A 19,582-nucleotide genomic window follows, 5' to 3' on the forward strand; every position below is an offset into this window, starting at 1 on the left:
GGCCATTCCAGAACATTGGAATTGTTCCTCTGCATGAATGCCTGAGTAGATTTGGAGCGGTGTTTTGGATCATTGTCTTGCTGAAATATCCATCCCCTGCGTAACTTCAACTTCGTCACTGATTCTTGCACATTATTGTCAAGAATCTGCTGATACTGAGTTGAATCCATGCGACCCTCAACTTTAACAAGATTCCCGGTGCCAGCATTTTATCCACACAGCCCCAAAGCATGATGGAACCTCCACCAAATTTTACTGTGGGTAGCAAGTGCTTTTCTTGGAATGCCGTGTTTTTTGCCTCCATGCAGAATGCCTTTTTGTATGACCAAACAACTCAATATTTGTTTCATCAGTCCAGAGGACCTTCTTCCAAAATGTAACTGGCTTGTCCAAATGTGCTTTTGCATACCTCAGGCGACTGTTTGTGGCGTGCTTGCAGAAACGGCTTCTTTCACATCACTCTCCCATACAGCTTCTCCTTGTGCAACATGCGCTGTATTGCTGACCGATGGACATTGACACCATCTGCAGCAAGATGATGCTGCAGGTGTTTGGAGGTTGTCTGTGGATTGTCTTTGACTGTTCTCACCATTCTTCTTCTCTGCCTTTCTGATATTTTTCTTGGCCTGCCACTTCTGGGCTTAACAAGAACTGTACCTGTGCTCTTCCATTTCCTTACTATGTTCCTCACAGTGGAAACTGACAGTTTAAATCTCTGAGACAACTTTTTGTATCCTTCTCCTGAACAACTATGGTGAATAATCTTTGTTTTCAGACCACTTGAGAGTTGTTCTTAGGAGCCCATGATGCCACTCTTCATAGGAGATTCAAATAGGAGAACTACTTGCAAGTGGCCACCTTAAATACCTTTTCTCATGATTGGATACACCTGCCTATGAAGTTCAAAGCTCAGTGAGGTTACAAAACCAATTTAGTGCTTTAGTAAGTCAGTAAAAAGTAGTTAGGAGTGTTCAAATCAAGAAATTGATAAGGGTGCCCATACTTTTGCACGGGTCAAATTTAGTTTAAATGCGGATTGCACATTTTCTGTTAGTACAATAAACCTCATTTCAATCCAGAAATATTACTCAGTCCATCAGTTATTAGATTTATGAAACTGAAATAGCTGCAGCAAAAACCCAAATTGTTATAAAGAAAAAAGGGTAACATTAATAGGGGTGCCCAAACTTTTTCATATGACTGTATATCAGTAGTAGGGATTAGGGAAAGAGGGATAGCAGCAGTCACAGCATGGGATGGGATTGGGAAAGCTGGGTGCTGTGCTGAGGGAAAGAAGCTCTTTTCCTCCTAATCATCCATCTTTTCTATGGTCTGATAAATATCCATCTTGTCCTCAGCTTTCAGCTTTCCCATTCTTTGATATCAAGTGTCTTATCCTGTACCCCCCAGTCTCAGTGTCATTATCCTGTACCCCCAGTGCCAGTGTCAGAATCCTGTACCCCCCAGTGTCATTATCCTGTACCCCCAGTGCCAGTGTCAGTATCCTGTACCCCCAGTGTCATTATCCTGTACCCCCAGTGCCAGTGTCATTATCCTGTACCCCCCAGTGTCATTATCCTGTACCCCCAGTGCCAGTGTCAGTATCCTGTACCCTCCAGTGCCAGTGTCAGTATCCTGTACCCCCCAGTGTCATTATCCTGTACCCCCAGTGCCAGTGTCAGTATCCTGTACCCCCCAGTGTCATTATCCTGTACCCCCAGTGCCAGTGTCAGTATCCTGTACCCCCCAGTGTCATTATCCTGTACCCCCAGTGCCAGTGTCAGTATCCTGTACCCCCCAGTGTCATTATCCTGTACCCCCAGTGCCAGTGTCAGTATCCTGTACCCCCAGTGCCAGTGTCATTATCCTGTACCCCCCAGTGCCAGTGTCAGTATCCTGTACCCCCCAGTGTCATTATCCTGTACCCCCAGTGCCAGTGTCAGTATCCTGTACCCCCAGTGCCAGTGTCAGTATCCTGTACCCCCCAGTGTCATTATCCTGTACCCCCCAGTGTCATTATCCTGTACCCCCCAGTGTCATTATCCTGTACCCCCAGTGCCAGTGTCAGTATCCTGTACCCCCCAGTGCCAGTGTCAGTATCCTGTACCCCCCAGTGTCATTATCCTGTACCCCCAGTGCCAGTGTCAGTATCCTGTACCCCCAGTGCCAGTGTCAGTATCCTGTACCCCCCAGTGTCATTATCCTGTACCCCCCAGTGTCATTATCCTGTACCCCCCAGTGTCATTATCCTGTACCCCCAGTGCCAGTGTCAGAATCCTGTACCCCCCAGTGTCATTATCCTGTACCCCCAGTGCCAGTGTCAGTATCCTGTACCCCCCAGTGTCATTATCCTGTACCCCCAGTGCCAGTGTCAGTATCCTGTACCCCCCAGTGTCATTATCCTGTACCCCCCAGTGTCATTATCCTGTACCCCCAGTGCCAGTGTCATTATCCTGTACCCCCAGTGCCAGTGTCAGTATCCTGTACCCCCCAGTGTCATTATCCTGTACCCCCAGTGCCAGTGTCAGTATCCTGTACCCCCCAGTGTCATTATCCTGTAGGATAATATAGGATTATTGCAACTCTGCTATCAATCAGTACTAGATTAACATGTTTTTGTAATATTTTCCTTTCACTTGGCAAAAAGGAATAAACCCTTTCTAGCTTATCTATTTTATACAGTCATCAGACCCCCTATACATGAGATTGATAACAAGGCATGTTGATTGTGGCAGGTTCAACAATTAACATCCATTGGATAGGAAATAAGTGACTGGTATTTGTCCACTGGGACTCCCTCTAATTTTGAAAATGGGAGGTTGAATTAGGCTGTATTTTGCTTGCATAACCACTGCTCCAGTCACTTTAGTGGATCTTTGGGGATAGTAACATACATGTGTGACTACCCACCCATTAACAGTGAATACATGGAGAAGTTGTAATCAATGATGGGTGAGCAGAACAATACTCATTGCTGGAAATAAGTGAGCACTACGATGCTCAGGTGCTAGTTACTTGAGTCGAGCTGGTAAAACACTCGAATGGGCTCAACTTGAGTAAGGACTATAATAGAAGTTAATGACTGGCCAGTTCAGCTCTCTGGCCACATACAGCCAGCCATAAACTGAGCATTTCCGTTAGAGGGAAGGCAGGGAAGGGGGGTTTGGGACACACCACATCCAAGAACATTGTTTATACGCCCTTAATGAGAGCCATTCAAAGACTGGAGATGCAGGCTCACATCATTCAGTGAAGCAAGCATGTGTTTAATGTTGATGTTTCATGAACGGCACATTCGAGCACCCGCGATACTCGGCCGAGCACCGAGCGTACCCAAGAAGCCCAATGCTCAATCAAGTACCAAGCAGTGCCGAGCACGCTCACTCATCACTACTGGTTATGTATGCACATCATTGACACAGAGGATACGGGATCCCTTTTCCCGGAATCAGTGAGGTTTCTAACAGTTAGATACCCACTAATTATGCAGTTATCATTGCTCCTGTGCATAGTTAATAGATGTTGTAAATGGGTTAAAGGGGTTATCCGGCTTCTTTGACCTTTTTTTTTTTTTATTTCCCTATTGGGCTACATTGGGGCAGGTAAGTAGATAGAGACCACTTACCTGCCCTGCTGTCAGCCCCTCTCCCCCGACTCAGAGCGGTCATGTGACTGCTCCTGCCGCGATTTTGCTGCTTCCGGTCATTTCATGTCAACATGGGCAGGGCCATGTTGACATGCAAATGTGGAAACAGCATGTCGCCTCCCTGCTGGGCTGTACAGTGTGATGAGCCCCGCCCCCTTCCCTGCACACTCCCACACATTCCCCCGCACCTCTTTTACTCTCCAGTAACCTCCCCCTGCACTGCTGTGGGGTCCGTGACCTGGGGGCGGGGCCTGGCGGCAGCTGCCATGGTGTCAGCCCCAGCACCGGGCCCCCTGCCCAGGATCGCACATTCAAATGTACCGGCATCGCAGATCACAGATGCCGATACATTTGAAAGTGCTGATGAGAAGCAGCTTTGCGCTGCTTCTCATCACTGTCCCTCCCGCTGTCTGTGCTCTCTTCAGCACAGCGGTGACGTCACTACTGTGCTGATATGGCCAGAGCACAGACAGCGCGCGAACGTGCAGGAGCGGCGGGGGACCGAGGAAGGTTGAGTATGTATTCCACATGTGTTCCCGATGGGGATGGGGATGGGGGGGGTTGCAGAGCCATATGTGTGCGTGTGCAGAGCCATATGTGTGCGTGTGTGGTGCAGAGCCATATGTGTGCGTGTGCAGAGCCATGTGTGTGCGTGTGCGGTGCAGAGCCTTATGTGTGCATGTGCAGAGCCATATGTGTGCATGTGCGGTGCAGAGCCATATGTGTGCGTGTGCAGAGCCATGGGTGTGCGTGTGCGGTGCAGAGCCATATGTGTGCGGTACAGAGCCATATGTGTGCATGTGCGGTGCAGAGCCATATGTGTGCGTGTGCAGAGCCATGTGTGTGCGTGTGCGGTGCAGAGCTATATGTGTGCGTGTGCGGTGCAGAGCCATATGTGTGCGTGTGCAGAGCCATGTGTGTGCGTGTGCGGTGCAGAGCCATATGTGTACTTGATACTCGTAACTAGTGATGAGCGGGCACTACCATGCTCGGGTGCTCAGTACTCATCATAACTAGTGATGAGCGGGCACTACCATGCTCGGGTGCTCAGTACTCGTAACTAGTGATGAGCGGGCACTACCATGCTCGGGTGCTCGGTATTCGGAACTACGGTAGTGACGAGTGAGCAATACCATGCTCAGGTGCTCGTAACTAGTGATGTGCGAGCACTATCATGCTTGGTACTCGTAACGAGCAGTTTGACACTCGGATGGGCTCAATTCGAGTACCAAGTATAATGGAAGTCAATGGGGGACTCAGCTTTTTTTCAGAAAGGTTCCTGGAAAAATGCCAAACGTCCCCTATTCACTTCCACTATGCTCGGTACTTGAGTGGAGCCCGTCTTATCGTCCAACTGCTCGTTACAAGTATCTGAGCATGGTAGTGCTCGCTCATCACTAACCATTACAAGTACCAAGAACCTGAGCATGGTAGTGCCCGCTCATCACTAGTTACCAGTACCGAGCACCCAAGCATGGTAATGTCCGCTCATCACTAGTTACGAGTACCGAGCACCTGAGCATGGTAGTGCCCGCTCATCACTAGTTACCAATACCGAGCACGCGAGCATGGTAGTGCTTGCTCATCACTAGTTACCAGTACCGAGCACCCAAGCATGGTAGTGCCCGCTCATCACTAGTTACCAGTACCGAGCACCCAAGCATGGTAGTGCCCGCTCATCAATAGTTACCAGTACTGAGCACCCAGGCATTGTAGTGCTCGCTCATCACTAGTTACCAGTACCGAGCACCTGAGCATGGTAGTGCCTGCTCATCACTAGTTACCAGTACTGAGCACCCAAGCATGGTAGTGCCCACTCATCACTAGTTACGAGTACTGAGCACCTGAGCATGGTAGTGCCCACTCATCACTAGTTACGAGTACCGAGCACCTGAGCATGGTAGTGCCCGCTCATCACTAATCTTTACATAACCTCCTTCTTTCAGTAAGGAGTGAATTTCTCTCACCATGACGCCGTCCATCCATGTATTCCATGTTGGGCCATCCATTTTGGTAGTCAGTGTATGACTATACATTTCCTCTGAAGCCCCCGCTGCTGTGGATATGTATGCCTGCAGTTCTAACCACTTCCTCTCATGTGCCCGTTGGCATCATCTGGGGTTTCTGAAGCTGAACTTGTAGTGATCAGCAATATGTACTTTGCACACATTTGTTATAGAAATCAGCAATAGAAAAGTGACATTTTTGCCAAATTTTCCCCAAATATCCTGTTATCTCAACATAATTGTAGACAATAAGGATAAAATGCGGATCTTCTGCGCTGCCTCTATAGTCACGCATTTCAAGGCAATCCAGCCGCTTCCTTAGGACAAAACCAAACATAATCGTGACATCCTTTTCTGAATTATGTTCTATTATTATGTTGTTACCTGCCCAGACACATTGTGGTTCCAGTTGGCAAAATAAAATTACCTGTTGGTTGTTAAACATGAGGATAGAAATCAGAACACCCCTGGAGGGGCCATTACTTTCACGCTGTCAATATAACATCATAAATGTACATCTGTTAAAATGCTCAAAGAACATTTCTTCAGCCGTCCCCCCATCCTGTCCCCCCATCCTGCCCCCCCCCCCCCCCCCCCACCGCGGAGAAAACAAAACAAAAGAAAAAGTATTGTTCATCTCTAACAATGAGGTCCCGACTCCCGACTATTCATAGAGCGAGGCTACAGCGCCACCTAGTGTCACTATACAATACTGCATGTAAAAAGAACTCTGGTGCGCTGGTAAAAGTTAATTTAAAAAATGTAAAAAAAGTTACCGGACCTAAAAAATCTGGTGCATTCATTCAATTCAAAGAATTTTTTTCACTTATGCTTTCTTTCTTACTCGATTCTTGATCTCCCCTCTAACTGGACACCCAAATTGTGCTTCTTTTCAGAATAAATACCCTCTCGCAGTTGCACTGCCGCTGGGGACTACAGCTGAGTACATGGTTCTGATGAACCCAGACCTTCCCGGGTACGTAAAATAAAAAAAATATTTTCCTGCTGTGTTTTAATTCTGTCTGATAAGTCTCAGAGCTGAAAATATTTTAGTTTCTTAACTATACCATTCAATCCTTTTAGTAGTCTATTGTTGTGTCACTCCTCCATGGGCTGGAAGAAAACTGAAATGAAGCTCTGCTTTCCCTTCCCTGCAGTGACCCAATGCAGCGCTGTTAATGTAGCCACCATCAACGGGAAATTATAGAAAACACTTTTTGCCTGGTTTATTTAATCAATTTATCATCCATAGTACTACTGAATTGTTATATAAAATGAATAGTTATTGACATATTCCACCAATCAAATGCTTTTTTTTTACTCTCATCCATGCTCTTAAAGGGGTACCCCAGGGAGATTAAAAAAATATTCCACTGTCCCTGCCCTCAAACTATAAAGATGAGTTGCCCAGTGCAGTTCTATTATCCTCACAATACCTGTAATTCAATATAACGCAGGAGCGTCCCAGAGGGTAGGGGGAGCAGAAAGAGCAGCTCCTGCATCAGACTGAATTGCAAGTGTTGTAAGGATGATAGAACTGCATTGTGCATATTATCTTTATAGTTTATGAGGGCAGGGACCCCGGAGTACCCCTTTAGGGTATGTGCACACATTAAGTATTTGGTGCAGAAATTGTTATCACATTTTCAATGTGTTTTTCATAATTTTTACATGCGTTTTTGGTGCATATTTTCCCATTCATAAAGGTGCTATTGATATGAATTTCTCACCAGATGTTGGTAACAACCCATCCAATCCACACAGGCAAAGAAATCAAGCCATAGATGTTCATAAATTAAGTTATGTGTAATAATGAGAAATAACACAGGGAAAATGTATTGAACACATGCAGAAAGAAAAGTGCAAAAAGCAGTCAAAAGTCATGACGCCAGCTGATATCTATCAGTAATTAGAAAGCAATCCTGCCACTCAGTGAAATATAATATTAGCTGGGTTACCCGATGGCCTATAAAAAGGTGTCTCATTACCAAGGTGCCACACAAGAAACATCTCATGATGGGTAAAACCAGGGAGCAGTCTGAAGATCTTCGCAAACTTAATATTGAAAAAAAAGACAAAAAAACAAAAACTAATGGCATTGGTTTCAGAATAATTTTTAAACATGAATTTTCCAGTGTGCATTGTTGAGGGCCGTAATCTGAAAGTGGAACAAACACCATAAAGCATCCACGAGCAGGTGCTCCCTGCAAGATTTTACACAGAGAAAAAAATTATTAGAAAAGTTGTCTAAGTCCTCATCTATGTGCAGTGTATAATAAGATAGTCACAGATAGAATAATTCCCGACAGGTTCAAAGAGGCAAACATTATAGTATTACCTAAGCCAGGAAAAGACCCACTACAGGTGGAGGGATACAGACCCACTACAGGTGGAGGGATACAGACCCACTACAGGTGGAGGGATACAGACCCACTACAGGTGCAGGGATACAGACCCATCTCATTACTCAACTCTGATTTTAAAATCTTTACTAAAATACTAGCTGGTAGATTACAACAAGTGATTCCAGATCTTATTCTGCCCTTCCAAACGGGATTCGTGCACGGGAAATCCATCACCTATAACATCAGGACGGCTATTGGGGCTATCTCTTATAGCAGGAAGCATAGATGTACCAAACATATAGTAGTTAGCCTTGATGCGGACAAGGCCTTTGACAGGGTCTCTTGGGCCTATTTACATAATCTTTTGGCATGTCGCCAGGTGGGATCCTGGTTTTGCGAAGCAGTCAAGATGATATACACAGACCCCAAATCCAGACTATCTATAAATAATACATTCTCTGAGCCATTTGAGGTACAGAGGGGAACGAGGCAGGGGTGTCCCTTGTCACCTTTATTGTTTAATTTGGCTCTGGACCCAATGTTGAGGACCCTACATAATTTAGCAATATTTCAGGGCATGAGAGTCGGTGGGACAACAATTAAACTTTTGGCTTTTGCCGATGATATTTTATTGTTTATTGCCAATCCCTCTCAAGCGATTCCAGAGATAATGAACACATTGAATAATTTTGGAAAGGCCTCAGGCTTCAGGGTAAATTACAAAAAAACTGAGGCATTGGCAATGTACAAATCGGGTAAAATTGATAACAACTTATTTCCCTTCCAGTGGTATACCAGGTCCATTAAATATTTGGGGATTCAGCTCCCAGCATACCCCTTGTTACTATATCAAATTAATTATAAGCCTCTTATAAATTCATTAATACATCTACTCCAATCTTGGAAACATCTGAAAATATCCTTTTCGGGCCGATGTCACTTAATTAAAATGGTAGCATTCCCCAAAATAATGTTCTTATTTCAGACTCTCCCATTGCTTCTACGCAAATCAGATATTAAGCTACTAAATTCATCCTTTGGAAAATTCATTTGGGGGCACAAGGGGCGAACTAGGATCAGCTTAATCAAGCTTCAATTACCAAAAGGGGCAGGGGGCATAAATCTTCCAGATCTGGGCAGATATAATCTAGCAGCAAATTTTAGATATGTGGTGGACTGGGTGCGAGGAGTATCTCACTTTGCCAATGTACAATTGGAACAACAGCTATGTTCACAAGTCTCGTTAACAGCATTGCTGCATTTAGGGAATGAGGAAATACCGAGTGAGGTTAGGGATCATCCAACACTATGGCATACTATACAAATGTGGAGGAAGGTGAGGAAACTTGGTAAAATTAACACTTCAAGTTCCCCATTTCAACCCTTTATTGGAAATCCGAGATTCCTCCAGGGTCGCCCTCCGAGGATTTATGAAACATTGTCAATGCAGGGTTGTGCTTATGCTGCAGATCTAAAGGAGCCTGATTGGTCGTTGCTTTCTTACGAGAAGGCGGCACACCGATTTCCAGCTTTTGTGGGTCAGCCTTTTCTTTTTCTTCAGGCGCGTAGCTTGGCACAAAAATATCTTGTTGACAAGCCAAAGGGAGATCTTGGAGGAAGTGTGGATAACTTTCTTAGGAGGGCAAGAAGCCAGGCGTCCTCGACTAGTCAGGTTTATTCAATGTTGCGTACAGTTTGGACATGGGAGGGGAAAACAACAGGTCCAGCAAAATGGAAGGTAGACATGCCAGAGTTCGAGGTAAAGGATTTTTTACAAGCCACGCTGTTGCAACGTAAATTTGTCGTCCAGTAGCTACAGAGATATGGCCTTGATGATTCTACATAGAGCATATATTACTCCAAAAATTCAATCAAAAATGGACACAAATGCCTTATACTCTTGTTCTAAATGTGGCATAAGAGACACTGACCTGTTTCACCACTTATGGGACTGTGTTCAGATACAGGGAGTATGGAGAAGCGTTCACTCAGTCTTACAAAACACATACAATATTCAGTTTGCTCTGACACCACAGTGGGCGATTTTTAACATGTTGGAGGAGGCTCAACAAAGTCTTCCGAGAGGTACCAGGGCAATGTTAACTATTTGGGCCTCGGCCACTAGAAAAAGTATCCTACATCTCTGGGTAAATCCTGAAGCACCCTCTCTAGCGTTTATCCAAACAAGACTAATGTTCATATTCAAAATGGACTGGCTGGATGCACTGTCGAATAAGGAGAAGCTGACTAAGCGTTTCTTTGAAACATGGTCTTTATTTATACCTAACTTGGCTACAGTGCTTAAGGATAGACTTAAATCTCAGTTTGGACAGATCTCTTGGTACCTTCTTGAACTGCTCAATGGACACATACCAATTACATAAGTTACCATTTTAAGTTGCTTCTGGTCGCACACAGAGCGGGGGGAGGGGTGGGCGGGACTGTTTTTTGATTATAATGTCATCAATGAAATGCTCTTTGTATAAGAGCAGATTGTAAAAGAAATTCGGTTAAAATTCAATAAAAAGATGTTTAAAAAAAAAAAAGAAAAGTTGTCTAAGGCCATGTGCGCACTTTGCGTTCAATTCCGCAGCATGTAAGTCACTGCCTGTGCGTCTCAGAACGCAGCCGAAAAAGCTGCGTTCTGAGACGCATTCGGCAGAACGCAACGTGTGCGCATTCCTGGAGAATTCATGCTTTCCCTGCCATAGACAGAGTGGGAAAAGCATCCAGAATGCACATTTTTCACAGTGCGGTCCCACTCGGCTCTGCAGCATCCCCATAGACTTGCAGCAGAGCCGAGTGGGACCGCACTGTCAAAAAGAGCATGGCTGCCTATGATACAGTTCCGCGCGATCAGAATGAACTCGGATGAACTTCACCCGACTTCATTGTGATCGCGCGGCTCTGTGCGTGTGCCGCGGCTTGATTTGCGGTCACACGTGAAGGACTCGCCTGTGATTGCAAATCCTCTGAGTGACTGCAGTGAGCCGAGCGATCAGCTGTGCTTTCACTCAGGTTACTCGCGGCCACAGCTGCAGTCCTCCACCTGAGAACGGTGGCTGCGAGTAACCTCAGTGACAGCACAGCTGATCGCGCGACTCACTTCAGTTGCAGCATGGAGCTGACAGGAGCGGCGGTGTTCTACTGCTGCTCCTGTCAGCTTCCAATGTAGCAGAGCTGAAAGCGTTGTGGGATCTTGCGTGGATTACGTCGGAGCTGGAGTTATTTTTGAGGAGTTAATAAAGTGGTGAAAGAGGGTGTTTTTTTGTCTTTCATTCCAAATAAATTGTTTTATTTACTGCCCCATTCTATGTCCTGTTGTGTATAAATATGTGACTTCAGATTTTGTGTTATATTGAGCCTGAAGAAGAGACCTGAGTAGTCTCAAAAGCTTGCTATTATTACCATCTTTTCAGTTAGCCATTAAAAGGTATCAACCACTGAGGACTTCAGTTCTTTTAAACAATTTTTTATTCCAAATAAAGTATTTTTGGGATGTGTGTTTATTTTCTTTAACTTACAGGTTAATCATGGAAGGTATCTCGGGGAGACGCCTGCCATGATTAACCTAGGACTTAGTGGCAGTTATGGGCTGCTGCCATTAACTCCTTATTACCCCATTTGCCACCACACCAGGGCAATTCGGGATGAGCCGGGTAAAGTCCCAGGACTGTCGCATCTAATGGATGCGTCAATTCCGGGCGGCTGCTGGCTGATACTGTTAGGCTGGGGGGCTCCCCATAACACATGGAGCTCCCCATCCTGAGAATGCCAGTCTTCAGCCGTGTGGCTTTACCCTGGCTGGTATCCAAATTGGGGGGGGGACCGCATGTCGTTTTTTTTCAAATATTTATTTATTTTATTGCTCAATATAGACACGCCCACCAGCGGCTGTGATTGGTTGCAGTGAGACAGCGGTCACTCAGCGTGGGTGCGTGTCTGACTGCAACCAATCATAGGCGCTGGTGGGCGGGGGAAGCAGGAAAAACGTGATGGATTAATAAGCAGCCGGCATTTTCAAAAGAGAAGAAGCCGCCACAGTGTGAACGCCGTGCAGCGCCGCGCCGGTGATCGTGGATCGGTGAGTATGAGAGAGGGATGGGAGGGAGAGACAGACATGGACAGAGAGAGAGACAGAGACATAGAGAGAGAGACCGACCGAAAGAGAAAGACGAAAGACCTGCCTTTGTTATGTTAAAAAAAACATGCGGATCGTAACAATAATGCAATGCAACCGCACTGCTTAACATTTTGGCAGCGATTTTATACAACTCATTGATTTCAATGGGTGTAGAACGCAGCCAAAATGGCAAAAACAATTGACATGCTGCTTCTTCAAACGCAGAGATTTTGACAAATTTTTGACAATTAAAATGCTGCGTTTCAAAAAGCATCGTGCGCACAGATTTTGCATGATTCTCATAGACTTTGCTGGGGAATCAAAACCCATGTATTTTGTCAATGACACAGTGCAGTTGTAAACGCAGAAAAAAACCGCAAAGTGCGCACATAGCCTAAAGGCAGCTTTACACGCAATGACATCGCTAAAGAGATGTCGTTGGGGTCACGGAATTCATGACGCACATCCGGCCTCTTTAGCGACGTCGTTGTGTGTGACACGCAGGAGCGACCGTTAACCAGCGATAATACTCACCATATCGTTGCTCGTTGACACGCTGCTCCCAAATATCGTTGCTGCTGCAGATACGATGTTGTTCGTCGTTCCTGCGGCAGCACACATCGCTATATAAGACACCGCAGGAACGAGGAATATCACCGTCCCTGCGGCCGCCCGCAATGAGGAAGGAAGGAGGTGGGCGGGATGTTCGTCCCACTCATCTCCGCCCCTCCGTTTGGGTGGCCGTTTAGTGTCGTCGCTGTGACGCCGAACGAACCACCCCCTTAGAAAGGAGGCGGTTCGCCGGTCGCAGCAACGTCGCTAGGCAGGTAAGTATGTGTGACAGTTCCTAGTGATGTTGTGTGCCACGGGCAGCGATTTGCCCGTGACGCACAACCGATGGGGGCGGGCACGCACGCTAGTGATCTCGCTAGCGAGATCGCAGCGTGTAAAGCGGCCTTTAGAGCCATGAAAGACCATCTGTGGAGAGCTACCAGAAAAATGCTTACGTTTCCAATTAACTTCCATTATACTCGGTACTCGAGTCAAGGTCATCGGAGTGTCTGACCTGCTCTTTTCAAGTACCGAGCACCCGAGCATGGTAGTGCTCACTCAACTTTTATGTGATGTGTAAGACTTGTTATGGAAGCTATTTAAAATACTTCACAAAATATGTATGGCTTGGTCTCCATCTTTTTCTGTGAGATGGTTCACATGAACATATAAAAAAAAAAAAGCCGTTTCATCTAGAAAACGTTTTTTTTCTTATTTGACATCCATCTGTGCAGTACGCGTGCAATACGTTTTGTATACAACTACAGTTTCCTATGTTACAGATCAGATGTTCTACGGTGGCTCTGAAAGCCATTTTTGTTTTTGTTTGTGCACCAGAAGATGTTCATCTGCAATGCCCCATTAAATAACATTGGCCTGAGTGCTGTCTGTTTTTTAACAGGTAGCACTTAGGCTGAAAATATGGTTACGTGGATTGGAAGAGTAGGACATCTGGAGTGGTTTCTTATTCCTTTCACCCTGTTACTAAGCGTGAAGATCTGAGGTTGTGGCTTGTATTAATCACCTAGGCAGGCTCCGCGAGACGTCGGATACCACGTCTGTGGCACGCGTCTCCAGCCGGCAACAACAGTGATTAGGATAGTTCCTCAGATCCAGCCGACGGATACCATGACCACAGCACACGGATCCAGCTCCAATCTCTATAGTCAATTCATGGGCACCAGGACCTGGCCACAACAACAGATCTTCAGCACTCTGTCACAGTACCAACTCCCTGACCAAGCATGTGCTTTATATTTCTCCCTCTCCTGGAATCAGTCCCCTGGTTGGGCAAAAGTGCGCACACCCATCCCCATAAACAACATCTACATGTAGCTCAAAGTATGCAGAAGGTTCCAGAAGCCCAGTCTGAAACGTTTATTGGAGAAGCCCCTGGCAGATATGAACAATGATGCACAACCCCGTCATCATATGCAGGACAATAAACCCTACTGTAGGCCTGATTATATTAGAATCCATGGAGACAGGCTGGAGTTGATAATCTGTTAGGTCTCCTTTACACGTCCAGGATAAAACACACATTTTTCATGGTCCGTGGTGTGGGTGCGTATGTTTGTGCGTGTTCTGTGTGTGCTTGTCAGTGTGCTGTCATTGATAGCACACGGACAGCAGGAACTTTCATACTCTCACATGTCTCCGGCGCTGCATGAGCGCCGGAGAAATGTGAGCATAATGAGCAGACCTGGAAGCAAGTGACAGCAGCACCTAAGACAGGTGAGTATAGAAAATCATTTTCTTTCAGATTCTCCCATCTCTGGGCATCACAGACTTGGTGCTATCTTGGATCTCCTCATACTTAACTGACCAAACTTTCAGGGTCTCCCACTCTCACAGCACTTCCTCATGTCACCCCTTATCTGTTGGTGTCCCCCAAGGTTCAAGTCTTGGACCCCTGCTGTTCTCCATCTACACCTTTGGTCTGGGACAACTCATAGAGTCCCACAGCTTTCAGTATCACCTCTCAGCTGATGATACACAGATCTACCTCTCTGGAACGGACATCACCTCCTTCCTAACCAGAATCCCACAATGTCTGTCTGCTATTTCATCCTCCTTCTCTGCTTGATTTCTAAAACTGAACATGGACAAAACAGAATTCATTATCCATTCTCCGGTGCCAGCGCCGCCTCTTTCAGCCATCTTTGTCATCCTTCTTCTCTAGCCACGGTGCATGACGCGTCCTATGTCATCCACATTCACCGGCATTCAGGTCCTGAGCAGGCGCACTTTGATCTGCCCTGAGCAGGGCAGATCAAAGTATTGTAGTGCACCTGCGCAGGACCGGCGAGTGTGTATGACATAAACGCGTCATGCACACAGGAGTCAGAAGAAGGACGAAGATGGCCAAAAGAGGAGGCTCTGGCACCGGACAACGGAGACGCCCATATGGCCAACCGAGCGACCGTTAGGTAAGTATTATAAATTGTTTATGTTCTCACAGCAGCCTGGGCTCTTATATACAGCATGTTAGAATGCTGTATAAGAGCACGGTGGTGGTGGCCGCAGCTTATACGCCAAACAAGTGGTGACAGGTTCAATTTAATTTTCTTGTTTATGGTGTTTTGAAGAAATCTAATTAAATCATTGGTAACTGGATCCTCTACCGTTCTATTCAGATGCAGTAATACAGGTGACAGGTTGCCATTTTTATTCTTCATATAGGTGTGAATTGATACTTGTATGGAAAATCACCATAAATGAAGATGGATCGGTCATACCCATACTGGACTTATTACCAAAGATACCAGAACAAGGTAAATGCAGTGAATTTTGTAAAATGTAGAGTTCTTTTATATTAAAACAATGATGCAACATGTTTAGTACTCATACACCTGCCTATAGTCCTGAAAAATCTGTGTCATTTTGCAATATATTCAAGAATTGATGCTTTGACGACAGAGCGGTCACGCCAGTATTGATGTGATTGGTTTCAATTTGTCTTTGGTTAACTGATTAAAAAAAAAACCCCCACAAATAAATGGAAATTTGTTACCAGATTTTTGCCATCTAATCTGAGAGCAGTATGATGCAAACACAGAGACCTTGATTCCAGCGATGTGTCACTTACTGAGCTGCTTGCTGTCGTTTTGATAAAATCACTATTTTAGCAGTAAGAGATTATTAGAGGACTAGTAAATCTTCTGCCATGTTGTCCTCCATTTTCATGAGGTCTGTGTAACCCTGCCCACACCATTGATTTCTGTGTACACTGGATAGTGTCATCAATCAGGCTTTCACTGAAACCCAACAAAAAGCTCGGGATGATTTACTACACCCACCTGTTACTACAACACCTGATCATGATGTCACTCGTTTTATCACAACCTTCAGTAATGGGTCCGGAGAAGTTAGAAAGATCCTTGAAAAGTATTGGCCCATCCTCAAAATGGATGGTGATATTTGCAAATCCTTGCCCAATACACCTGCGGTCACTTATCGTAAGGCCCGTTCAATCAAGGAGAAGCTGATTCCTAGCCATTTCTCTAGTACCATCCATAACAGAACATGGATTACCAGCAATGTCAGAGGTTGCTATAGATGTAGTGGCTGTGTGGCCTGCGGATCCCTGAACCCCGGGAAGTTTTTTCAATCACACATTACAGGAAGACAATACGAGATTCGGTCCTTTATCAACTGTAAGACCAGAGGTGTTATCTATAAAGCTACCTGCGTGTGTCACAAGGAGTATATTGGCAAGACTAGGAGGGAGTTCAGGAGGAGGATAGGCGAGCACATTCGTGACATTCGCCTGGGGAATGACACCCCCATAGCTCGACACATACTGGAGAATCATGCAGGGGATCCTGGGGCGGTTAGCTTTCAGGGCATAGATGTGGTCACACCCCCCACCAGAGGCGGCAATTGGGACAATCGGATCCTCAAACAGGAAGCTAGGTGGATTTTCTGGCCAAAAACGGTCAAACCACAGGGCCTCAATGATGTTCTTTCCTTTGCACCCTTTCTGGAAGAATAGGTTAGGGACATCTAGGAGGGATAGCAGTCGTCCGAGTGGGGGCACCACCCACCGTCTATCTTAGGGTGCCGACCTCCACAGCCAGGTAGGGCCAACAATTTTTGATAAGGGTCATCCACATACCTTAGGGCATGGTGGTGGTCCTCTCCCTTTCATTTTTCTCATTAATGAAGATGGTCCTTGTTAGTCCAGGGGGGCCTTGATGGTCACCTTTTGATCCCAATAGAATCATCTCCCTACTTCCTCACAACCCCCCCCCCCCTTCTGTTTCTCCGGACCCATCCTATATATGGTTGTTCTATTTTTTGTACTAATGTGATAACACCATAAGGATTTATTGGGGATGTCTTATTTCCTTCCCCCTGGTTGGGGGTCATTTCTACCCTTTTCTCCCCTTTATTGTTGAGAACACATACTCTCCTGCTCTTTACAGCCTCTACGTGCTTACATTTGAAATGCCTGTTGTTGAAAATTTTAATATCTGTTTATCCTATCTGGACTTCCTGCACATGGTATGTGCAGTTCTGCCATGGCCCATTCTTTAATCGAATGGACCGATACTATGGCGCTGTCTGTGCCTGGTACGGCACTATTTACAGCTTCCTGTTTGTGGATGTCATATCAGCGTTCTGCGCATGCGCGATGATGCGCACGCTGAGACACAACCTCTTCTGACGTCTTCGCTTCAGTCGCGATCATGTGACCTGGGGGCGGGCACGACGCGTCAGATGGATGTGACGTCAGACGCCTCACATGGTGACCGGCACATTTAAAATTGCGTTTTGCAGCAGGACAGGCGCGCTCTGCCCAGGATGTACCTGCGGTCTAAGAAATGTCTGCTTTGCAAAGGGGTCATGTTTGACCATAATCATTAATTCTACATCTCCCCTGATGATTCCATGAAACGCGTTGGAAGACAGTACGCTCTGTGTTATTCCTGGTGATATGGTCTATGGGGATCCTGGGTCATAAAAAAAAGGACCAGGTATTCTGACCTGAACTAGCCACATCACCTGGCAGGGGTACTATTCATGCAAGGAGGGGGTCTACGGCGGATTGGGTAAGACCGTTCCCACTTTTTTTTTACTTGCAATAGGCCTGTGCCTGAGATGACAGCAGGTTCGCCCTGTCTTTGATTATCCAGGGCCTTAATTCATGTAAGGTGACTGACATATAGTGTCACCTTAGGGGTGATCATTGGTTGATACTACCCCTTGGTATTTGTTATTTATACAATTGTCTTTGTTCGTCTTTTTTTATCCTATGGTCCGATCAGACCTTTTTATTGTTATACCATTAAAAGGTACGTTTTAGGTGTTTACTATTATTTACATTCACTCTGCTATTTGTGTTTTCAATCAGTGAATACTGTCCAGTAGCTTTTTTTCTACACTGGAGAGGCAGAAAATAGCTAATCAGTGTCCATTTCAAATGGAAGATAATAGCAAATCAGTGAACTGATCCATCGTCCGTAGATTCCAATGTTAAAAAAACAGATCCAGATAAAATCAATTATTTAAAAACCGACCATAAGTTGTGTTTGCAATTTTTTGCCATCGGATCACTGCTGGGTCCATTCTCCCTAAACTATGCCTAAGGCCGGCGTCACACTTGCGATTGCAAAATCGGTCTGATTCTCATGCCTGAGAGTAGGCTGAGCTCTGTCGGAGTGTGGATACGTGTGCAATTGCAATGAGAGTCTGTTATTTTTCTCATAGTAGTCCATGAGCAATCCTTATTCAATCCGTATGTGATCCGTTTTTTTTCCTCAGCAGCTATTAGTCATTACAGTCATGTACAGGAGCATTTACAGTGTTCTCTGCTACATGATAGAATTGTATTTAGAAAATCGGCTGTGACTAGGATGGTCCGTGTCCCGTTTGTGTGCCATCCGTTTTTTTTCTCACACCCATAGACTTGCATTGGAGAGACTCGCACGAGAAACTCTAGAAATCGCAGCATGCAGCGATTTTTTTTTATTCAGTCCGATTTGGACTGAGAAACAAAAAGCAGATCGGAGCTGCCTCATTGAGATTAACATTGGTCAGAGTGCAATGCGAGATTTTCTCGCATTGCACTGGTGCGAGTTGATCGCAAGTGTGACGCTGGCCTTACCTGTGATTAAGTAGAGATTACGCTCTTCTGCTCCTACCTGGATAGGGCCGTTTCACACATCCAGCATTTCGCCGGATCTGGCACACTCAAGTACAGTACAATGGCATATCGGCAACCTCCGGTCACATGACAGCATGTGACCGGAAGTTGCCGAGATGCCATTGTACTGTATTACACTGTACTGCAATGTGCCGGATCCGGCAATCCAGCGAAATGCCGGATGTGTGAAACGGCCCTTAGTGGTCACATAACTTTAACCTAAAAGTAGTAGGTTTGATGGGTTTAACCCATTCATGTCCTGGCGATTTTATCATTTTCATTTTCTGTTACCCTTCTTCCAAGAGCCATATCTTTTTTCTTTTTACGCCAATATAGCACTTGTTAAATCTCACTGTCAGGATTTAACCTGATAACAGTTGTGGGCAGAACTCAGATCCAGACAGAGCTGGTAGAGCAGGGTTTCTCAACTCCAGTCCTCAAGACCCAACAACAGATCATGTTTTCAGACAGGGGATAATTCCATCACCTGTGCAACATTAAGGAAATCCTGAAAACATGATCTGTTGGTGGGTCTTGAGGACTGGAGTTGAGAAACACTGTGTTAAAGGTACATGATGGCTGATTAAATGAGCCATCATATGAAGGGAATGATGCAGACTCGGCGAGTGAGCCCGCATCAAAGCCAGAGACACAACATTTGACAAACATATACGTCAGAAGTCGTGAAGAGATTAAAATGCTGTTTCACAATGGCGAAGACTAGAGTGGTCTGTGCTTGGTGCTATTATCACCAGGCACAAG

The 19,582-nt window shown here is 45.6% G+C and overlaps 1 protein-coding gene across 1 annotated transcript in view; it reads left to right on the plus strand.

The window, feature by feature from the left end:
* LOC142249857 (centromere protein P-like) overlaps positions 1-19,582 on the plus strand; it is a 29,975-nt gene that overhangs the window by 8,715 nt on the left and 1,678 nt on the right. Inside the window, exons 2-3 of the mRNA XM_075321794.1 lie at positions 6,549-6,628; positions 15,355-15,446. Coding sequence (XP_075177909.1) covers positions 6,600-6,628; positions 15,355-15,446 — 121 coding nt within the window. The 5' untranslated portion in view covers positions 6,549-6,599. The remainder of the gene's footprint in view (positions 1-6,548; positions 6,629-15,354; positions 15,447-19,582) is intronic.

Source organism: Anomaloglossus baeobatrachus, chromosome 8 (genome assembly GCF_048569485.1).
Source record: "Anomaloglossus baeobatrachus isolate aAnoBae1 chromosome 8, aAnoBae1.hap1, whole genome shotgun sequence".
NCBI classification, from domain to species: domain Eukaryota; kingdom Metazoa; phylum Chordata; class Amphibia; order Anura; family Aromobatidae; genus Anomaloglossus; species Anomaloglossus baeobatrachus.